This window comes from Parasteatoda tepidariorum, chromosome 9 (assembly GCF_043381705.1).
Source record: "Parasteatoda tepidariorum isolate YZ-2023 chromosome 9, CAS_Ptep_4.0, whole genome shotgun sequence".
In the NCBI taxonomy this organism is placed as follows: Eukaryota; Metazoa; Arthropoda; class Arachnida; order Araneae; family Theridiidae; genus Parasteatoda; species Parasteatoda tepidariorum.
The window spans coordinates 74,836,612-74,857,290 of record NC_092212.1 but is presented as its reverse complement, the minus strand read 5'-3'; the positions used below and the strand labels follow the sequence as shown (position 1 = coordinate 74,857,290).

Below are 20,679 nucleotides of genomic sequence, written 5' to 3'. Positions count from 1 at the left end.
CATTGCCAAGGATATGTTGTTGTTGTTGTTAATTTACGTCGCACTAGAGCTACACAATGGGCTATTGGCGACGGTCTGGGAAACATCCCGGAGGATGATCCGAAGACATGCCATCACAATTTTGATCCTCTGCGGAGGGGATGGCACCCCCGCTTCGGTAGCCCGACGACCTGCGCGCGAAGTCGAGCACTTTACGGTAGCACAGTTTAACGAGGACCAATACCGCACACCCTCGGTCCCTACGCAGACTGATCCAAGTGGTCACCCACCCGCACACTGACCGCAGCCAGTGATGCTTGACTTCGGTGATCTGCTGGGAACCGTGTCTTAACGATCAGTCCACCACTTTACGGTAGAACAGCTCAACGAGGATCGATACCGCACACCCTCGGTCCCTACGCACACTGATCCAAGTGGTCACCCACCCGCACACTGACCGCAGCCAGTGATGCTTGACTTCGGTGATCTGCTGGGAATCGTGTCTTAACGATCAGTCCACTGCGGGACTGCCAAGGATATCAAAAGCTGATGTTAGTAACTAAGATAAAGAAGAAGAAAAAGATTTATTTGAAAGTTGGTTAAGATATTGTTTTCCTTGATCTGTGTGCTTCACTTCTCAGATTTTAAACAGTTGAATAATAATGGCAAATGCTGATGTTGAAGATCCTCATAGACAGTGCTTGAAAGATCTTTCTCCAAGCTTAAGATCTACTGCTGAGTTTTTGTTAGATTCAGCCAACAGACTGAATTGGGGTGATCTCAGCCACTCGATTATAATGGATATGGGTTGTGGAGTGAGTTCCCTTGAGATATTTAAGACAGTCTTCCCTAAATTTCATAAAGTAATAGCGGTAGACAAATCCTTTAATTTCATAAATTACCTTAAATTCTATCGAAAGCATGGAAATATGGAATATCGTGTTGCTGACATCACTAACAGGTAAGATTTTTTTTAAGCATAGAATGAGGCTTATAATAATATTTAATTCTTCTTCATGATTAACAAACAGTTCCTCGTTTGTTAATCTCTATTTTACTCTTCAAGTAAAGATTGGTGTTTGCACTTCTTTTGTCAAAAATTAAATTTTAATTAATCAAATCCTCATTAAATCAAATTTTATATGGATTAATTAATGGTTATATACATGCACTAATTTTATAATTAGTTCTATAATTATAGCAAAAAAAAGGTGATCCTTACCTTGCATACTAGAAAAATTACGATCGAAGGTATTTTTTGACGAAAAGCTTTATGTTACCATATAAATTATAACTGAAAACTTCTCTACTCTTTTTCTGTACTCAACCCCCTTTTTTTGAGGGAGGTGGTGGTGATTAGTGAGTTGGGGTAAAAATACAATTTGTACGATTTCTTCGCGTATGTGGATATAATGCGAATGTTCTCTTTCGAGCAAAAACTATACTGCACTTTATAACTATGATTTTTTTTTTATATTTTATAACTTTATGCTAAACTCGAGCACTTTAAACTGTAGTGTGTTTGAATGCTCAAAAAATTAGAAATGTGCACTTAGGAAAAATAAAACTTCGAGGTTTGGATTGTCTCAGAAAATTGAATTTTTAGCATTGAATTCAACATAAAGTTTTATTTCAACTGCCAGGATAATACTTTAATTTAAGCCTTTTTTATGACAGTACTAATTTTCCTTCCTCTTTTCTTTGATCTTTATACATTTTACAACTTGGTGGAAAAATAAAAAAAAACTTGTTGTGCTTCTGAACACTGAAATTTAGAACTGGGCACTTAATAAAAAAAATCTATGAACTGTTAGTATTTTCAAATAAATATGTATATCTATAGTATATTCTCGATATCTCGAACTTCGATATTTCGAAAACATTGTAATGCCAAAAAATATTTTTTTCCCCTTTGCAATATATATTCACCTAATGTTAATTTGAATTTCTATGTCGAAACTTTATGTCAAAACTTTGTCAAAATTTTTTTCGAAATGGAAAATGAATTTTTTTGTTTTTTTTTTGGAAAAGTCACTATGTAAGTTTATTGCAAACCAATGCTTTTCTACATAATGGATAATTATTTCGGTCTTCTTTTTAAAATTAAATTATAATTGTCGTATTTAGAGTTGCAGTCAACTATCATTACATACTGATTTATTAGTAGTCATTCATATGTTTCAGGACTCTATTTTTTAGAGCAATATTTTAGAACATTTTTTTCTACTTTTTAGAACATATTTAGTACATAAATTAATATATAATGTGGATTATTGGTTGGATACAAATCTAATTATTACTGGTTATAAAAAATATAATCTCTTAAGCTCATATATTAGTAATAGTAGTATAAGCGATATAAATAGATATAAGTCCATATATAAGTGACATATATATTGATTAAAATAGACAAATGCATGTTAAAAATTTAGTAATTTCTTTAATAGATGCCATTCAAAATCATGAAGAAAAAAACATTTAAGAAATAGTGCATTAAAAATTTTGGTATTTCGCCATTTTGGATGTCTACTATTGTTATGAACTAAATCTGAGATAGCCTCTTATTCAAAATTAAGTCTTAATACGTATGCTACATGTGTACCAAGTTTTATGCGTCTATCATTAAAGGCGCGATTCATTCATGAATCTTGTAGTGTGTCTACCACTACAAAAATACAATTCCTATACACTAATATATAAAACATATAAAATTAATTTCATGATGGTGTACCTTTTCATAGATGAAGGTTGACATTGTCTGAAACTTCTCACCACATATTGGTGACCCGGATGTGATGTGAACACGCCTACCTTGACAGAAACCTCCACTTCGATTTGCACGCTTACTTCGATGGATTTCTTACTGAACAATTGACTTGCTACTTGTGACTGCGACATCCTCATCCTGTCGCCGTTGCTACTCGGTCAAAATCACAAACAACGTCGACCTACTTATATACATACACTACTAATATACTTACTTATATACACTCTACTGCTAATTGCAACACTCCTTCGGCTACAACCGTGAACTTAATACAGCTCTCACATTCAGCATTTAAAAAGAGTGAACTTTACACACTTCTCACGGTCAGCAGTACGGTGATCTTAATACAGCTCTCCCGGCCTCTCACAAAGCAGCAATGAATCAATAGCGGTATCCGTTCATCGAATTCTATCACAGATATAATTCTGGTCTGGGGAATACTGTAGTGAGTCTACCACTACAAAAATACAATTACAATTCACTAGTATATAACGCATGTTAACTCGATTCTAGGTTGCATACCTGCCAACTTTTAATCCCTTCCATTATCATTTTTCCCAGTGGTATTAAAATGGAATTAAGACTTCAATTTTTAGCAAACAAATACGTTGTATTTGAGAAAACTTAAGATGACAACCATCATACCTGCCAATTCTTCCGGATTTTCCGGAAGATTTTTTTTTCATATTTAAAGTGGTAGTAAATATATACTATTTTTTCTTTTATAAACATAATTTTTAAATGATTTTGATCACCACTATTCTTACAAAAATTAAGCACATATATTAATATGCGTTACTATCATGGTTGTCAACTAAAGTTTTTTCAAATGCAACGTATTTGTTTGCTTAAAATTGAAGTTTTAATTCCATTTTAATACCACTGGGAAAAATGATAATGGAAGGGATTAAAAGTTGGCAGGTATGCAACCATGATAGTAACGCATATTAATATATGTGCTTTATTTTTGTAAGAATAGTGGTGATAAACTCATTTTAAAATTATGTTTATAAAAGAAAAAATAGTATATAATAACTACCACTTTAAATATGAAAATAAAATCTTCCGGAAGAGTTGGCAGGTATGAGGTTGGGGTAAACTAATATAGATGAAGGTTGACGTAGTCGATGACTACAAACACCATATATCTCACCAATATGGAGTACAAATATGCTTCAGAAATAAATGTTTCTTTGCACTGCTTAATAGCTTATAAAAAAATTTACTTTTTATTTGGTGCACTGATTGTTTCATAATCTAGCAGCGTTACTCCTTTGTGTAAAAACTAAACTATTTCTTTCAGATCAACTTTAATTGAGTGGGAGGCTAAGATGTCCAAAATTGTTTCCTTTTACTGTTTTAACTGTTTGACTGATCAGAAGTCAGGTTTTGCTAATATTCATTACTTGCTCCAACCAGGAGGAGAGGCCATTATCCTTACTGCCCTAAAAAATCCTCATTTTGAATGTGCAAGATTCCTACTGCAGAAGCCTAAATGGAGCATGTATCAGGTAAAATTATGTTAATTATGCATAAATGATTAAACCTTGAATAATTTACGAGGTGGATTTGGCGATGTTTGGGAAAGTGATAAAGCTTGGAATTTGTTACTGTTGATTTAGATAGATATTAATTTTTCCAAATAGTTTAGTTTCAGTTTTGCTCTTTTAGCGCTTCTTCCCGGTGTAAATTTGGCTAGAGGTCTTAACAAATGAATCAAATTTTAAACGTGTAACTTATTTTTAAAATTTGATGACTTAGAGGCAGGGCCTGATTATAGCCTAGGCCCAATAGGCATGGATCTAGGCAACACCTCCTAGAAAAGAGTAGGCCTCTGCACGGGTTACCATAAATATCCTTTAAGTCCAAACGTAATGACATATTTCGTATTTTCAACCACTGCGCAGCTTAGTACCCCGAACGTAATGACATCTTTCTTATTTTTCATCTACTGCGCAGTTAACTTCGTCACATCGGACTACTAAATTAATCCGTGCTGAGGCCTTCCTTATTCTAGGAGGTGTTGATCTAGGCCCACAATTTCTGACGGGCCTCAAAAATTAGTAAAATGTCTAATGAAAGGTGGGCTAGCTATGTGTTGGTTTAAGGACTAAATAAAAAATAATTACAGTTTACAATAAAAAATAATTCAGCTAATCAGTGACTTTTAGCAGAAATCGCTGGTTTCAATTGTTTGTGGTCACCATACTATTTTTATTTTGACATAACACTGTTTTGTTGTTTTACATTTCGCTTTAATTTATAGATATGTAAACTTTATCTTAGAAAAATAATCTTCAATCGCCTGCTTTCGAGATTTATTAGAATGTTTCTCTTCTTTTCAATGGAATCTTTTTCATTATTAGCACTACTCTTCAGTAATTTAATTTAAACATATTTTATAAGGGGCCCAGAAAATTATGTGGGCCTTGGGCCAGAATTTGTCTTGATCGGTCACTGCTTAGAGGTCGAATTCGTTTGAATTTTGTATTTTGCCCTTTAAAACAATACACATTTTAAAACGATATAAAAATGTGTATGCCTTACAATTCAGAAGTTTTCGATGATTAAACAAAATTATAAACAATAATATATTATTAAAAGTTATTTTTTACACCGAGTTATATTCGGATAAACGAATTTCATATTTGTGTGCAAAAATATTCTTTAATTCGTTAACGTAACCATAAATTCTCAAGATATGGCAAAACGCACGAAAGTGAATTTTACCTTAAGTTTCTAAACCTTCGATGGTTTTTCTACCCTAAATATTGGTATCCAGAATGTGGTTTCTCCTATATTTTGCGATTCAAAAATCCAAATTTGTCAGCAAGAAAAATTAAATAAAAAACATGGTATGTACGTCTAAAGAATGTTGTCAGATTTCGTGACTTAAAATATTGCTTGCACTATTTAACAGGAATATTTTATATTAAAATCTGTAAGTATTAAATGAGTCCTAATAACAGAGATGCCAACTTGCTCCGGACAGCAAATATATATTTTAAAGTGGTAGGGTAAGCTAACCAGTGAAGGAACACTTAAGCTTCGCTTGCCTCTTAAAAAATCATATTAATTTCAAAATTCGTAATTTTAGTTAAATGACAGTGTCAACATATTTGTTACTAGTTGCAAATTATGTAAAAAAAATTGTAGAGAACTTACATAATTTTGTTTTAAAGTTTTGGAGGTTCAAATAACAAGTAGTAAGAAGACCCAGTGAAGGAACAGCTCTTACCAGTGAAGGAACACAAAATTGCCCAGTAAAGGAACACTTAATTTTGGTTATATTTTAATGCTCTTTATGAATTCATTAGCCATACAAATATATAAAAACAAGACTATTTATGAAATTATAACAACAAGTACTTGTAAAATGCTAACTTTATTCGGTAATCATGAACTAGAAATTGAAGTGATGTTAAATACAAAATAAATTTTAAAAAATCACTCTTTCTTATAATTTGACAGTCAAATCTTAATCATTGTGTCATCCGATGCTGTTTATTNCGCGAAGTCGAGCACTTTACGGTAGAACAGTTTTACGAGGACCAATACCGCACACCCTCGGTCCCTACGCAGACTCATCCAAGTGGTCACCCACCCGCACACTGACCGCAGCCAGTGATGCTTGACTTCGGTGATCTACTGGGAGCCGTGTCTTAACGATCAGTCCACTGCGGGACCCTTCAACTTTGAGGTATTGAAAGTATACTAACTGTATTTAGAATTTCATACAGAGAAGCCAAATATATAATTAGAATCTTGTTCAGAGAATAGTTTTATGTTCTGTTTATTCTAAATTTCAGTCTTCAAAAAAGTATACAAACCTAGACGAAAGTAACGTAACCAATGTACGAATGAAACGAGCTCGGATTGCGAAGCAAACCTTAGGAAACGCGAATGTGTGACATTTTCTTCAAAACACATTATTGTTAGTAAAAAATATAATTTAAAAATTTTATTACATTTTATATTCATTGGCAATTCATAGGTAATTTCATATAAGCATCCAAAATACTAACAATCAAACACAATCAATAATGCGAAATATTGATTGGATATAAGTATTACTGGTTATAAAAAATCTTAACTCTCAGAACGCTTGTGATTTTTTTACAGAATCACAGGGTTTCACGGAACACTTTTAGAATTTGATTTAAAAAAATTTATAAATGATGAATTATACCATTAATGAAACATGACATATATTACTAAAAATAAAATAATCCAAATACTTTTAACCTTTTGTGTACGGATGGAACAGCATGTGGACTACGTGTCATGGCACAATATGGAACGCCGTAAACAAAAGGTTAATGTGACAATCAGTTTATCACCAAGGAACCAAAACGATTGAGACGTGGGGAGGATCAATTAGCGAAACGAGCTGGTGATATATATTCATGTATATTGTCATAAGTGATATATTAATTGAAGTAGATAAATTCAGTATAAGTGGCGGAAATATAAGTTCATATATAAGTAACATACAGGTACATATTGATTAAAATAGATAAATACATGTAGTCATTTCTTTAGTAGATGCCGTTCATAACTGTCGAAAATATTTAAAAAATAGTGCATCAAAAGTTTTCAGATTTCGCCATTTTGAAAGTCTGCTATTGTTATGGGCTAATTCTGAAATAGCCTCTTATTCAAAATTAAGTCTTCATATGTCTGCTACACGTGTACGAAGTTTTATGCTTCTAGCATTGAAGGTTCATTCACGTATCTCACCAATATGTCGTACTAAAATGTTTCTTTGCAATGCATAATAGCTTATAAAAAAATTTAATTTTAATTTGGTACACAAATTGTATCATAATCTAGCAGCGTTTCTCCTTTGTGTAAAAACTAAACTATTTCTTTCAGATCAACTTTAATTGAGTGGGAGGCTAAGATGTCCAAAATTGTTTCCTTTTACTGTTTTAACTGTTTGACTGATCAGAAGTCAGGTTTTGCTAATATCCATTACTTGCTGCAACCAGGAGGAGAGGCCATTATCCTTACTGCCCTAAAAAATCCTCATTTTGAATGCGCAAAATACCTGCTGCAAAAGCCTAAATGGAGCATGTATCAGGTAAAATTATATTATAATTATGCATAAATGATTAATCTTAGAATACGTTGCGAGGTGGATTTGGCGACATTGGCGGTGATTGGGAAAACAATATGGTGTGGAATTTTCTGTTGTAGATTTAGCTAGACATTTAGTTTTTAAAATAGTTTAGTTTCAATTTTATTTGTACACATTGTCCATCTGTTGTATAGATTGGGAAATAAGCATGATTCTGGTCAATAGGAAATAAATAGCTTTAATATTTATGGCGCGTTATTGGCCTGGAAACCAGCCTGGAAATATTACAACCAGCCTGGAAATATTACATGCACGAGAAATAGAAGACAAAGCTTCACCCTGTAATTTTGGCGGGAGGCTTGTCACCCTGTCATTTTAGAAGGAATGGGGCTAAAGCTCTAAGCAAATGAATAATCATCAAATTTTAAATCTAGAATTTCCTATAAAAAATTTTTTACTTAAAGGCAGATTTCGTTCAAATTTTATATTTCGCCATTCGAAACAATATATATTTTAAAACTATATAAAAGTTTGTATACCTTACAATTCAAAAACTTTGGATGATTAAACAAAATTATAAACAATAATATATTATTAAAAATTATTTTTTTCACGGAGTTATCTTCGGATAAACAAATTTCACATTTGTAAGCAAAAATATTTTTAAATTCGTTAACATAACCACAAATTCTCAAGATATGGCGAAATGCATAAAAAGTGAACTATACCTTGGCAGAGATGCCAACTTGCTCCGGACCGCAAATATATATTTTAAAGTGGTAGTTTATCAATTGTGATTCTTGATTTAATAAATTCAATTTAGTACATTTTTATCCACCACTATTTCTAAATAATTTGTAGGCTTATATAATTCACCACTTTGTAGTATTTTCGTCGTGCTATACCTTTTAAAAAGCAAGCAAAAACAGTCAAATATTTGCAAAATTTATTTGTAGTTACTTACCGTTTTTTTAATTATATTGGCGTTTCCGGAGCAGTTGGCATCTCTGCCTTGGGGGTCTAAATTTTCAATGGTTTTTCTATCCAGACTATTGGGATCCTGATTGCGGCTACCCCTATATTTTGAGATTCAAAAATCCAAATTTGTCAACAAAAATAAGTAAATGAAAGAAGAAGAAAAATATGGTCATTTTGTCTTGGGTCTGATTTCGTAACTTAAAATATTGCCTACTCTATTTAACAGAAATATTTTATATTAAGATCTCGAACCCTTAAATGACTCCTAAAAAGTGAAGACCCAGTCATTAGATCAAAAGTTGTTCAGAGTTCTTTTTTTTTTCCACGCTGTACGCATAACAAAAATTTATTCCAGTCAAGACAACTGTGTATAAACTAAAACCAACCGCAAATTAATGTTGTCTACGTCAAACTGTTACGACTATAACCTGCATGATCTTTATCTTGATGTTTTATTTTTAAAATGCAGAAAGTTTGGTAAAATTAGAAAGTAAATCTACATAAAAAAAAAATTTCTTCTTACAGCATTTAGAGAAAAAGTTTACAGATTTCCAAGCTCATGGAACTGGTATAGGATTTTACGAAAAAATTTTAAACGATCTAGATTTTGAAATAATTAGTTGCGTTGAGGATTTTAGAGTCATTGCATTTGCCACAGAAGAAGAATTTAGAGGTAAAATACACAGTTTTCAAGTTTTTAATTTACTAAAAACTAATCTTTAATAGAAAAACTTAACGGTCTGAAACAGCTATAGATGTCGATGCATTCTTATTGACCGGAAAATTACATGGTAACTTAAGGGAATTATACTCTATTGATATGCAATTGAAGTTGAGATGTGGATTTACGCAATTTAGTTTACACCAGCAGGTGTCTGGGTGGCGCAGTTTGTTGTTGTCGGCCTTCTGAGCCCAAGTCTGCGGGTTCGATCAACACCTCCTAGATAAGAGCAGGCCTCAGCACGGGTTACCATAAATATTCTTTAGTAATCCGAACGTAATGACATATTTCGTATTTTCAACCACTGCGCAGCTTAGTACCCCGGACGTAATGATATCTTTCTTATTTTTCATCTACTGCGCAGTTAACTTCGTCACATCGGACTACTAAATTGATCCGTGCTGAGGCCTTCCTTATTCTAGGAGGTGTTGGTTCGATCCCCGGCTCAGACACCGGATTTTCGAGATGCAGAAAATCCTCAGCGGCCATGTCGTATGCTTATGCGGCATGTAAATGATCCATGGAATGCCTTATTGGCTCTTGGCATTACCGGCAAAATTAAATTCCTAGAGCACTTTAGCATCCAAATAGTCTCGGTGCTGCCATCTAGTGTGCCAGAAACTAGACGTCCAAATTAACATGGCCAACGGAATCTCACCCATTGTGGTGGTCCTGAAAGAGTGGATACCACTTCTGGAGAATGCACTAGGTCTGCTCATCGGAAGACTGATTGTGCAGCTTATAGGAAATAAAAAAAATAAGAAAAGTTTACACCAGTAGAAATTCTTCTACTTGAATCTTCAACCGGAAGTTAAAACAACCTCCACAAATACTGCCCCCTACCGTGGCGAAAAATAAACACGGTCGGGAATGAGGGGAATAAACGATCAGCTGGAACTGACGTAATAGGTCACGTGAGTGGGTATTGTGATCTTCTTGAAGCCCAAATCTGTCATTTACTTGCACTTTAATATTTTTGGAAAAAAATGTCAGTTCTTGAAACATCATATTTTATTTTAGTTTTACCTCTGCACTATATATTTTAAACAGCTTTTGAAGGCAGAAGAGAATTTGCCATGGAGGACTTCTCCTTCGATATGGCGTCCTCTTAAGGGAGGTCCTGTCTACTTAAATAACATTTCAGATTATCTTAGTAATTGGGGAAGGGGAGAAATCAACAATGTCAGCCTTCATCTATGAAAAGGTACCCCGACATCGAGTTACCATACCTTACATACTTGTGAATTGGAATTGCATTTTTGTAGAGGCAGACGCACAACAGTACAGCCCCACTAGAATTATATCTGTGATAGAATTCGATGAACGTGTACCACAAGTTGATTCATTGCTGTTTTGGGAGAAGCCGGGAGAGCTGTATTCAGATCACGGTCGTGGTCGTTCCTGTGTTACCATTAGCTGCCAAATGTATGCAAGCAGATGTTGTGTGTGATCGAGACTGAGTAGCAACAACGCGAGGAGGTGGATAATGTCGCAGTCACAAGTAGCAAATCTACTTACTGTTAATGGGGACCATCCATCGAAGTAGGCGTGTTCAAATCAAAGTGGGAGTTTCTGTCAAGGTAGGCGTGTTCACACGTCCGAAGGTCACCAATGTGGTAAGAGGAGTTATCGACAATGTCTACCTTCATCTATGCATTTTTGTAGTGGTAGACACCAAGGGCGCCGGCAGCGGGGTGCAAGAGGGTGCACTTTTTTTTAAACAATTAAAGAGATACAGAAAAACAATTTTGTTATAAAAAATTTTATTACATATTTTTAATCAAAAACAAATAATTAAGTAATTATTGATACATAATAATTAAAAAATTGTCTAATCAAACAAGTATTGTAATTGTCTTGTTTGCTGTCCAAATCTGTTTATAACTTTTTCAATGAATTCTGAGTCATCTTTGATTTTATGCACACTGAGCATGCATAAACTTGGCAGGTATCTAAGCTATATTTTTAAATTTCATTAAATAAAATATAAGTAATATATTTTCTACTAGTTATTTAGTTTAACAAAGGTGTATAACACAAACTGACTTCTCACAACTGTAAAACTTCATCAACACAATAAACACCAATGTTAAGCTTGCACAAACACGTTAGTATACGAAACTACTGTTTGTAGTTTATTTGTGTTTCAAAATCTGTATTGACTGAACTGTATTGATGGCACTATTCCAGCGCCATCAATACAGTTTTTCGTGTGCAAAATTTGCAAGTACAAGAAATTTGTACTTTTTTTTAAATATCTTGTTAGCAATGAAGAAATGTATCTTGATAAAAGTTAACAGATGAAATTATATGCAATAACAAAACAAAATGTAATAACAGAATATTTTATTTAATTCTAGCGTCTGCTCTAACGAAAGACAGAGTGATTGCTGCACACTTGCCCATCAACGTACTAAAGGAGTTCGAAGAAGAATATATTCAAGCTCTGATGGAAATAAATGGCCGATCATCTATAGGAGAATATTACCTCCACACGAGCACAGCTAAAATTCTTATTCGAAAAAAGAATCTTAACATAAAATCTAATATAAAAGTTGACACAATGTCAACCTGAATTTTATTCCTATTTTTTAAGAGACGTTTTCGTATCTGAATCTGGAAATATTTCGTTCTTAAATAAAATAACTTTTGTGTTTTAGTTATTTGTTCTTTTTGCTCTGGATTGCACACGAAATACAATAATTGAAAAGTAATTTATATGAAGCATACTAATGCAATGCTTTTCCCGATCGTTAAGACACGGTTCCCAGCNCATAACCATAAACATAGCCCATTGTGCAGCTCTAGTGCGACGTAAATGAACAAAAACAACTAATGCAATGCTCGTTAAAGCCAAAAATTAATAATTTCTTGGAGTTATATTTCGTGAATCAAGCATTTGGACAAACTAGCCTTCGTGGAGGAATTTCTGATTGAACTAACTCATATTAGCAATACATAGAGGAAAACCTCTCATGTTTAACCTGACTGCAAGGAGATTCAAACCCATGATCCGTCTACCTCTGAGGATATTTACGTCAGCGCTGTGGTTGGTGAGGGCTGGGAACAGAATTCGTATCAACCAGTCACCACTGGGATTCAAACCTTGTTCCCCTTTGGGATTCGAGACAAGGTCGCTTCATTGGGAGCGACCAGATCCAAACCCTGAGTCGCCGTAGTTCATATCCATTAAATTAAACTTTTCGAGAGGATTCATAACCTGCTGAGTGACTTCTCCCTTTTATAGTCCATACTTCGTAGGCTAATTTTATTTTATAACCATCGTTGAACAGCCAATTAAATTTTTTCAGTTTACGACTACCAATTTTCGAGTCCGTAGCCTTGTTATTTGGAACCCAATCTAGAAGACAAGGGAACTCCTGATTCAAGTATTGGAAGAAATACGCTTTCGAGGAGGACTTTCTGATGGAACTAACCCGCATATGCGTTGCATGGATAATTTCTACGAAAACCTTCCACGTTAGTCTGACGGCAAGAGAACTATAAACCATGGTCCGTCAACCACTGAGGATATTTTACGTCAGCACTGTGGTCGGTGAGAGCCGGGTGTGGAATTTGAATCAACCAGTCATTGCCGGGATTCGAACCCAGTTCACCTCATTGAGAGGTGAGCGCTCTATCCCCTGAGGTACCACGGCTCGTCGTAGACTAATTGGAAAATTAGGCCTTTTGAAAACTGCTTACGTATCTCGCAATACACCTACAAGAGCCAGGCGATAGAACGTTCGCCTTCCAATGAGGTAAAGGGGGTTCAAAACACAGCGATGGCTGGTCGATACGAACTCCGCATCCAGTGCACCTAGACCACAATGCTGACGTAAAATATCCTCAGTGGTAGACGGAGCCCGGGCTAGCGGTTCTTGACATCAGGCTAACCATGGGATGTTTTCGTGGTTTTCCATCAAAAAAGTCCTCCATGAAGGCAAATTTCTCCAAATACTTGATCCAAGAGTTCCCTTGTCTTCTGGATTGGATTCAATATTATAAGACTACGGAGTTGAACATTAGTAGTTGTAAACCCGAAAAATTTGGGTCGGCTGTTCAGAGACAATTTAAAATAAAATAAAATGCACCTACAAGGCTCACTGCAATAAACGTAACAAATGATGTCAGCCGTTTCCAAAGAAATGATTCTCCAATTAGCTTACGACATAAATACCGGGAAATTGTACTTTACACTTAAAGAAACATCAGTGTAAGGAATACCGGGCAATTGCACTTCACTTGAAAAAACCCTTAATGAAGGAAATATGATTGCATTTCCAACCTTTTTAATTCTGCAAAAAAGAGGCAACAATTCTGTCCCTATAGGGAAGCAGCTTGGAATTGAAGAACTAGCTGTGAGCTTTTGTTGTCCTGTATTCTTGCTTCCTGGTTCACATGTATGGGGATTTTGAAAATTTCAACTGATCTGTTATATTCTTTTGATCCATTTTTATAAAGGTACATATTTAGATAGTACTTTTCAGTTTTATTTCTATAGTTAAAATGCATCAAGGTTTTCGCAACATCCTGCAAAAATTCTTAACATTTTTACAGCTGCAGTAAAATGCACGTAATTAAGTATAAAACATCAGAAAATTGTCATAAATTATTTATTAAACATGAAACATCAAAGAATACATTAGTTTTCGAACAGTGCATAAAAGCTTAATGTAAACCTATTAAAAATATTAAAACTGAGTTGTAATACACATAAAAAAATAACACAAGTAGAACACATTTAGAACAAACGAAATTATCTTAACAGCGGGTAGAAATTATCTTATAATTCTGCAAACAAAATTTTTGAGTTTTTTTAATTGATGTATTAAAACTATGAATGTTTTTGATTAAAATATATGGTAAATTGTAACTTATCAGACAGCTTGGTTTATTTTATCACTTCGCTCACAATCATTGAAAATCACGCCCTTAAATAGTCACAATTGTTTGTTTTTTTTTAAATACAAGAAATAAGCATTCTAAAAGTTTTAAATACAAACTATTTTTTTTAAAAATGAAATATTAAAAATACATTTTATTTTACAACTGATACTTTTTTTCTCGTGAATATATTATTCCATATACACTTAAGTATATTCCAATTAGCTACGTGTCATTCATTGTATAGAATCTCTATGTTTCATAATTACGGGCGATGCTTTAGAAGTTACAAGGTTGTAATTTCATTAAAAATGCGAGGTTTTTCTTTTATCCTTATTGGTCACAATTTTTTCACCTCCCCAAGAATCAATACCATATAACCATACCATATTTCAGAACCTATGTCCTACATGTACCATATTGCAAAATTAAAGATGTAGTCCAGTTAGTTTCTCTCCCTCTAAGTCACTAATTTTGCAAAATCCTATAAGTTATAAACGTCTATTAGCAATTCGAAACGATCACAAATTATGAAACAAGATTGCTATATAAAATATCAGATTTAAATAGGATTGCTTGATTGATTGCTGATTGTCTAGATTGATTGTTACAAAATTATAGATGTAGTCTAGCTAGTTTCCCTCTAAGTCACTAATTTTGCAAAATCCTATAAGTTATAAACGTCTATTAGCAATTCGAAACGATCACAAATTATGAAACAAGATTGCTATATAAAATATCAGATTTAAATAGGATTGCTTGATTGATTGCTGATTGTCTAGATTGATTGTTACAAAATTATAGATGTAGTCTAGCTAGTTTCCCTCTAAGTCACTAATTTTGCAAAATCCTATAAGTTATAAACGTCTATTAGCAATTCGAAACGATCACAAATTATGAAACAAGATTGCTATATAAAATATCAGATTTAAATAGGATTGCTTGATTGATTGCTGATTGTCTAGATTGATTGTTACAAAATTATAGATGTAGTCTAGCTAGTTTCCCTCTAAGTCACTAATTTTGCAAAATCCTATAAGTTATAAACGTCTATTAGCAATTCGAAACGATCACAAATTATGAAACAAGATTGCTATATAAAATATCAGATTTAAATAGGATTGCTTGATTGATTGCTGATTGTCTAGATTGATTGTTACAAAATTATAGATGTAGTCTAGCTAGTTTCCCTCTAAGTCACTAATTTTGCAAAATCCTATAAGTTATAAACGTCTATTAGCAATTCGAAACGATCACAAATTATGAAACAAGATTGCTATATAAAATATCAGATTTAAATAGGATTGCTTGATTGATTGCTGATTGTCTAGATTGATTGTTACAAAATTATAGATGTAGTCTAGCTAGTTTCCCTCTAAGTCACTAATTTTGCAAAATCCTATAAGTTATAAACGTCTATTAGCAATTCGAAACGATCACAAATTATGAAACAAGATTGCTATATAAAATATCAGATTTAAATAGGATTGCTTGATTGATTGCTGATTGTCTAGATTGATTGTTACAAAATTATAGATGTAGTCTAGCTAGTTTCCCTCTAAGACACTAATTTTGCAAAATCCTATAAGTTATAAACGTCTATTAGCAATTCGAAACGATCACAAATTATGAAACAAGATTGCTATATAAAATATCAGATTTAAATAGGATTGCTTGATTGATTGCTGATTGTCTAGATTGATTGTTACAAAATTATAGATGTAGTCTAGCTAGTTTCCCTCTAAGTCACTAATTTTGCAAAATCCTATAAGTTATAAACGTCTATTAGCAATTCGAAACGATCACAAATTATGAAACAAGATTGCTATATAAAATATCAGATTTAAATAGGATTGCTTGATTGATTGCTGATTGTCTAGATTGATTGTTACAAAATTATAGATGTAGTCTAGCTAGTTTCCCTCTAAGTCACTAATTTTGCAAAATCCTATAAGTTATAAACGTCTATTAGCAATTCGAAACGATCACAAATTATGAAACAAGATTGCTATATAAAATATCAGATTTAAATAGGATTGCTTGATTGATTGCTGATTGTCTAGATTGATTGTTACAAAATTATAGATGTAGTCTAGCTAGTTTCCCTCTAAGTCACTAATTTTGCNCTGATCCAAGTGGTCACCCACCCGCACACTGACCGCAGCCAGTGATGCTTGACTTCGGTGATCTGCTGGGAACCGTGTCTTAACGATCAGTCCACTGCGGGCAAAAATATTTGTATAAATATTTTTAAAGATGTTTAGAATGATGCAAATTCTACTACAGGAGATTAGCTACTTCTTAAAAAATCTTAAATAAGAATCCCCATTTTCATTGCAAGTTTGGAACCTACTGAAAATAGTACCTCAATATGAAGTACAGGTTTTTTGCATTTCGGTTTAGGTGGGTTTGATATTTCTTAATTCCTATCTTGGGACACCAATATGACCTCAATATGAAGTACAGGTTTTTTGCATTTCGGTTTTGGTGGGTTTGATATTTCTTAATTCCTATCTAGGAACACCGAACTCTAAAAATACATGAATGAAATATTTTCGAAAGATGTATTAAGTGAGAAATAATAGACGGAAAAATCCTCTTCTTTACAGACCGCGACCCCTTTTGAACCTATCAAAAACGCTTCTGCCTGGCAACTGACAACACTTGTGCCTGAGGAGGAGTAGGAACAGTGTGGCATTATGCAATAGAATGTCCGCTTACCACATCCTACCACTTTAAACAACCAAAGCTAGAATTCCTCATAGTCCATCTATAAGAATCCAAAATTGGAACAGAAGGCAACCAACCTGATTAATTTTCTAGAAGAATGCGAGGAAATCCTGAAATAATTTTCATGAAAAACTGACAAAATTATGCAATGTTGAGCACCAACCACTACTAAACTTGACCGATTAGCTCTGGATACTTTTTAATCAAATGCCCTAACTAATAGAATAACCGTTTCTTTTTTTCATTTTTCAATTTTTGTATTTTTTTTTTTAAATTTTATATTTCTTTTTATTTTCGTCTATTTTTTGCTTCGATTTATTGGTTTTTTTTTCTTCTTTTTTTTTCTATCTGTCTTGTCTTCCAACCTTAACCATTAACCGATAAATTCCCTTTTAAGGACATAGGAGAAGGGTTAAATGTTGGTGTGTGTCTGAAGAGAAACTGGTATGTTGTTGTTGACGTATGCGCCAGTGTGTTGTTGTTGACGTATCCAGTGGCGCCATCTATGGACAAGAAATCGACTTCTGCTACATAATACGTCACACCCGCTTATAGAGCGGACCCATTCATACAACCATTCATTCATCCACAGATCGCAATTTTGACCTGAGTCAGAGAACGATCGATCTCCAATCCAGTACCCCCAGAGTTATTGATTTGTTATGGGAACATGGAGAACTTTAGCAACTCGGCATATTTAACGTGCATCAGTCACTTTACTACACGGAGAGTCTTCGGCCGACGGGGTTCGAACCTACGAACTCTCAGACATGGGCCCAGCGCCCTACCGACCAGGCTATCCGGAAACTGGTATGATTTTGCGATATATAAACAGATATTCTTTTTACCCATTTCGGTATTTAAAACAGAAGGCGCCACTGCGGTACAAAGCCTGCTATGGACGAATAACTTGAATATTTTAAAATTTATTTAACTTTTTTTAAAAATTGCCAATCCAGTGGCATTTTTCTAACTACATGAAAATTATCAAAATCACTGCCTCATTCTCAGTTCTTGCAAATTTTTATGAGTTCAGATAATGCAGCATTGGAGCAAGTTTTTAAATATTAAAAAATAGGGCTATAACCGATTATCATTTTCACAAAAACATGGCTTTTCTCTATATTGACATTTTGCACCATTTTCAGAATAAGCATAGCTGAGATTCAGAATAGGGAGCTGGCTTCATATGAGCTAAACTTGACCTAACAGTCATGAGTAACTCTTACAAACTCACAGGAGTATTGAAAATAGCATATTTCATATGAGCTAATCTTGCCCTAACAGTCATGAATGAGTAACTCTTACAAACTAACAGGAGTATTGAAAATAACATATTAATCGCAAAAAAGCACAATTTCATAAGAAGACGGAGTTTCGAAAAACAGCTTGCGAGATTTCGTTCGAAACCCGTAGAGTTTGAGAGGGAGGCTTAAGAATTACACAAAGCCAAGTTTGAGAAAACACGAGTTCTTCAATTATTTGTAAATAATAAAAATAATTTTTAGAACAAATTTGAAACAAATGTCATACTCACATTTTTCGTAAAAGTCCAGCAGGCTTTCGAATTCGAATATTCGATAATATTCCTCACACTCAACAACTGAAAAGCCGATGTCTTTGACAAGTTCTTTATATTCATTCCTACTTAGTCGTATAGGAAATTTCGGAAACACAGATTCTTGATTCTAAAAAATTCATCAATAAATATTGCATTAGTACTTTTCGCAGCACTTTTCAAAAAAAAAAAATAAAGAAATATGATTCCCTACTAGCAATTTTCATTGTTTATAGCAGTCCATTTTAGTTTTCATTTTAACTAAAACCATAATTTGGCTTATTTCACTCATTTTCAGTTTATATACACCAAAAACAAATTCATAAGAAGACAAGACTCAGCTCAAAGACTGTGAATTCAATTCTCGGGTATAAAACACTATTTAAAATTATTAATGATAAAACAATAATAAAATGCCATTCTCCTTATTAAATATTTTAAAAATAGAGCAGTATTTTATAGGTTAATAAGCTCACTATCGTCTTCATATAATTTAGTTATAAAGTCGGGGTTCCGTGGAAAGATTGTTGAACATTTAGGGTTTTATAGCCGAGAACAATTGGGTACCACTGTTTAACCACATCAGTATATCTCTTGCAAGAAGCGGAGCAGTTAGCATTCCTATGCTTATGGGAATTTGCCTTTATATATTTTAGTGATAAAGTTGGGGTTCCGTCGAAAGAAAGTTAAGCATTTAGGGTTCCATTCCATAGCCGAAAACAATTGGGTACCACTGCTCTACCGCATCAGAATGTCTCTTGTTGGAAAGCAGAGCAGTTAGCCTTCCTATGCTTATGGGAATTTGTCTTTATATATTTTAGTGATAAAGTTGAGGTTCCGTCGAAAGAATGTTAAGCATTTAGGGTTCCATTCCTTAGCCGAAAGCAATTGGGTACCACTGTTCTCCCGCATCAGAATGTCTCTTGTAGGAAGCAGAGCAGTTAGCCTTCCTATGCTTATGGGAATTTGTCTTTATATATTTTAGTGATAAAGTTGAGGTTCCGTCGAAAGAATGTTAAGCATTTAGGGTTCCATTCCTTAGCCGAAAGCAATTGGGTACCACTGTTCTACCGCATCAGAATGTCTCTTGTAGGAAGCAGAGCAGTTAGCCTTCCTATGCTTATGGGAATTTGTCTTTATATATTTTAGTGATAAAGTTGAGGTTCCGTCGAAAGAATGTTAAGCATTTAGGGTTCCATTCCTTAGCCGAAAGCAATTGGGTACCACTGTTCTACCGCATCAGAATGTCTCTTGTAGGAAGCAGAGCAGTTAGCCTTCCTATGCTTATGGGAATTTGTCTTTATATATTTTAGTGATAAAGTTGAGGTTCCGTCGAAAGAATGTTAAGCATTTAGGGTTCCATTCCTTAGCCGAAAGCAATTGGGTACCACTGTTCTACCGCATCAGAATGTCTCTTGTAGGAAGCAGAGCAGTTAGCCTTCCTATGCTTATGGGAATTTGTCTTTATATATTTTAGTGATAAAGTTGAGGTTCCGTCGAAAGAATGTTAAGCATTTAGGGTTCCATTCCTTAGCCGAAAGCAATTGGGTACCACTGTTCTACCGCATCAGAATGTCTCTTGTAGGAAGCAGAGCAGTTAGCCTTCCTATGCTTATGGGAATTTGTCTTTATATATTTTAGTGATAAAGTTGAGGTTCCGTCGAAAGAATGTTAAGCATTTAGGGTTCCATTCCTTAGCCGAAAGCAATTGGGTACCACTGTTCTACCGCATCAGAATGTCTCTTGTAGGAAGCAGAGCAGTTAGCCTTCCTATGCTTATGGGAATTTGTCTTTATATATTTTAGTGATAAAGTTGAGGTTCCGTCGAAAGAATGTTAAGCATTTAGGGTTCCATTCCTTAGCCGAAAGCAATTGGGTACCACTGTTCTACCGCATCAGAATGTCTCTTGTAGGAAGCAGAGCAGTTAGCCTTCCTATGCTTATGGGAATTTGTCTTTATATATTTTAGTGATAAAGTT

At 34.0% G+C, this 20,679-nt stretch overlaps 2 protein-coding genes across 2 annotated transcripts in view; one reads left to right on the top strand and one right to left on the bottom strand.

Moving 5' to 3' along the window:
• Positions 1-483: 483 nt before the first annotated feature.
• LOC107436431 (uncharacterized) lies at positions 484-12,184 on the top strand. Its single transcript, XM_043040253.2, has 4 exons — positions 484-940; positions 4,050-4,257; positions 9,330-9,477; positions 11,886-12,184. The coding sequence occupies exons 1-4, from the start codon at positions 642-644 to the stop codon at positions 12,098-12,100; spliced, it is 870 nt and encodes a 289-aa protein (XP_042896187.1). The 5' UTR covers positions 484-641; the 3' UTR covers positions 12,101-12,184.
• A 6,421-nt stretch (positions 12,185-18,605) lies between these two features.
• Positions 18,606-20,679, bottom strand: part of LOC107445971 (uncharacterized) — a gene marked incomplete at its 5' end in the record, with an annotated part of 10,494 nt that continues 8,420 nt past the window's right edge. Inside the window, 1 exon segment of the mRNA XM_071185404.1 lies at positions 18,606-18,830. Coding sequence (XP_071041505.1) covers positions 18,621-18,830 — 210 coding nt within the window.

Bases quoted from the DNA above. Each gene is read 5' to 3' on its own strand.
- LOC107436431 (XM_043040253.2), top strand. From the start codon at position 642: ATGGCAAATGCTGATGTTGAAGATCCTCATAGACAGTGCTTGAAAGAT. The intron at 941-4,049 runs GTAAGATTTTTT...TATTTCTTTCAG, and splicing joins GTTGCTGACATCACTAACAG to ATCAACTTTAATTGAGTGGG. The intron at 9,478-11,885 runs GTAAAATACACA...ATTTAATTCTAG, and splicing joins CACAGAAGAAGAATTTAGAG to CGTCTGCTCTAACGAAAGAC.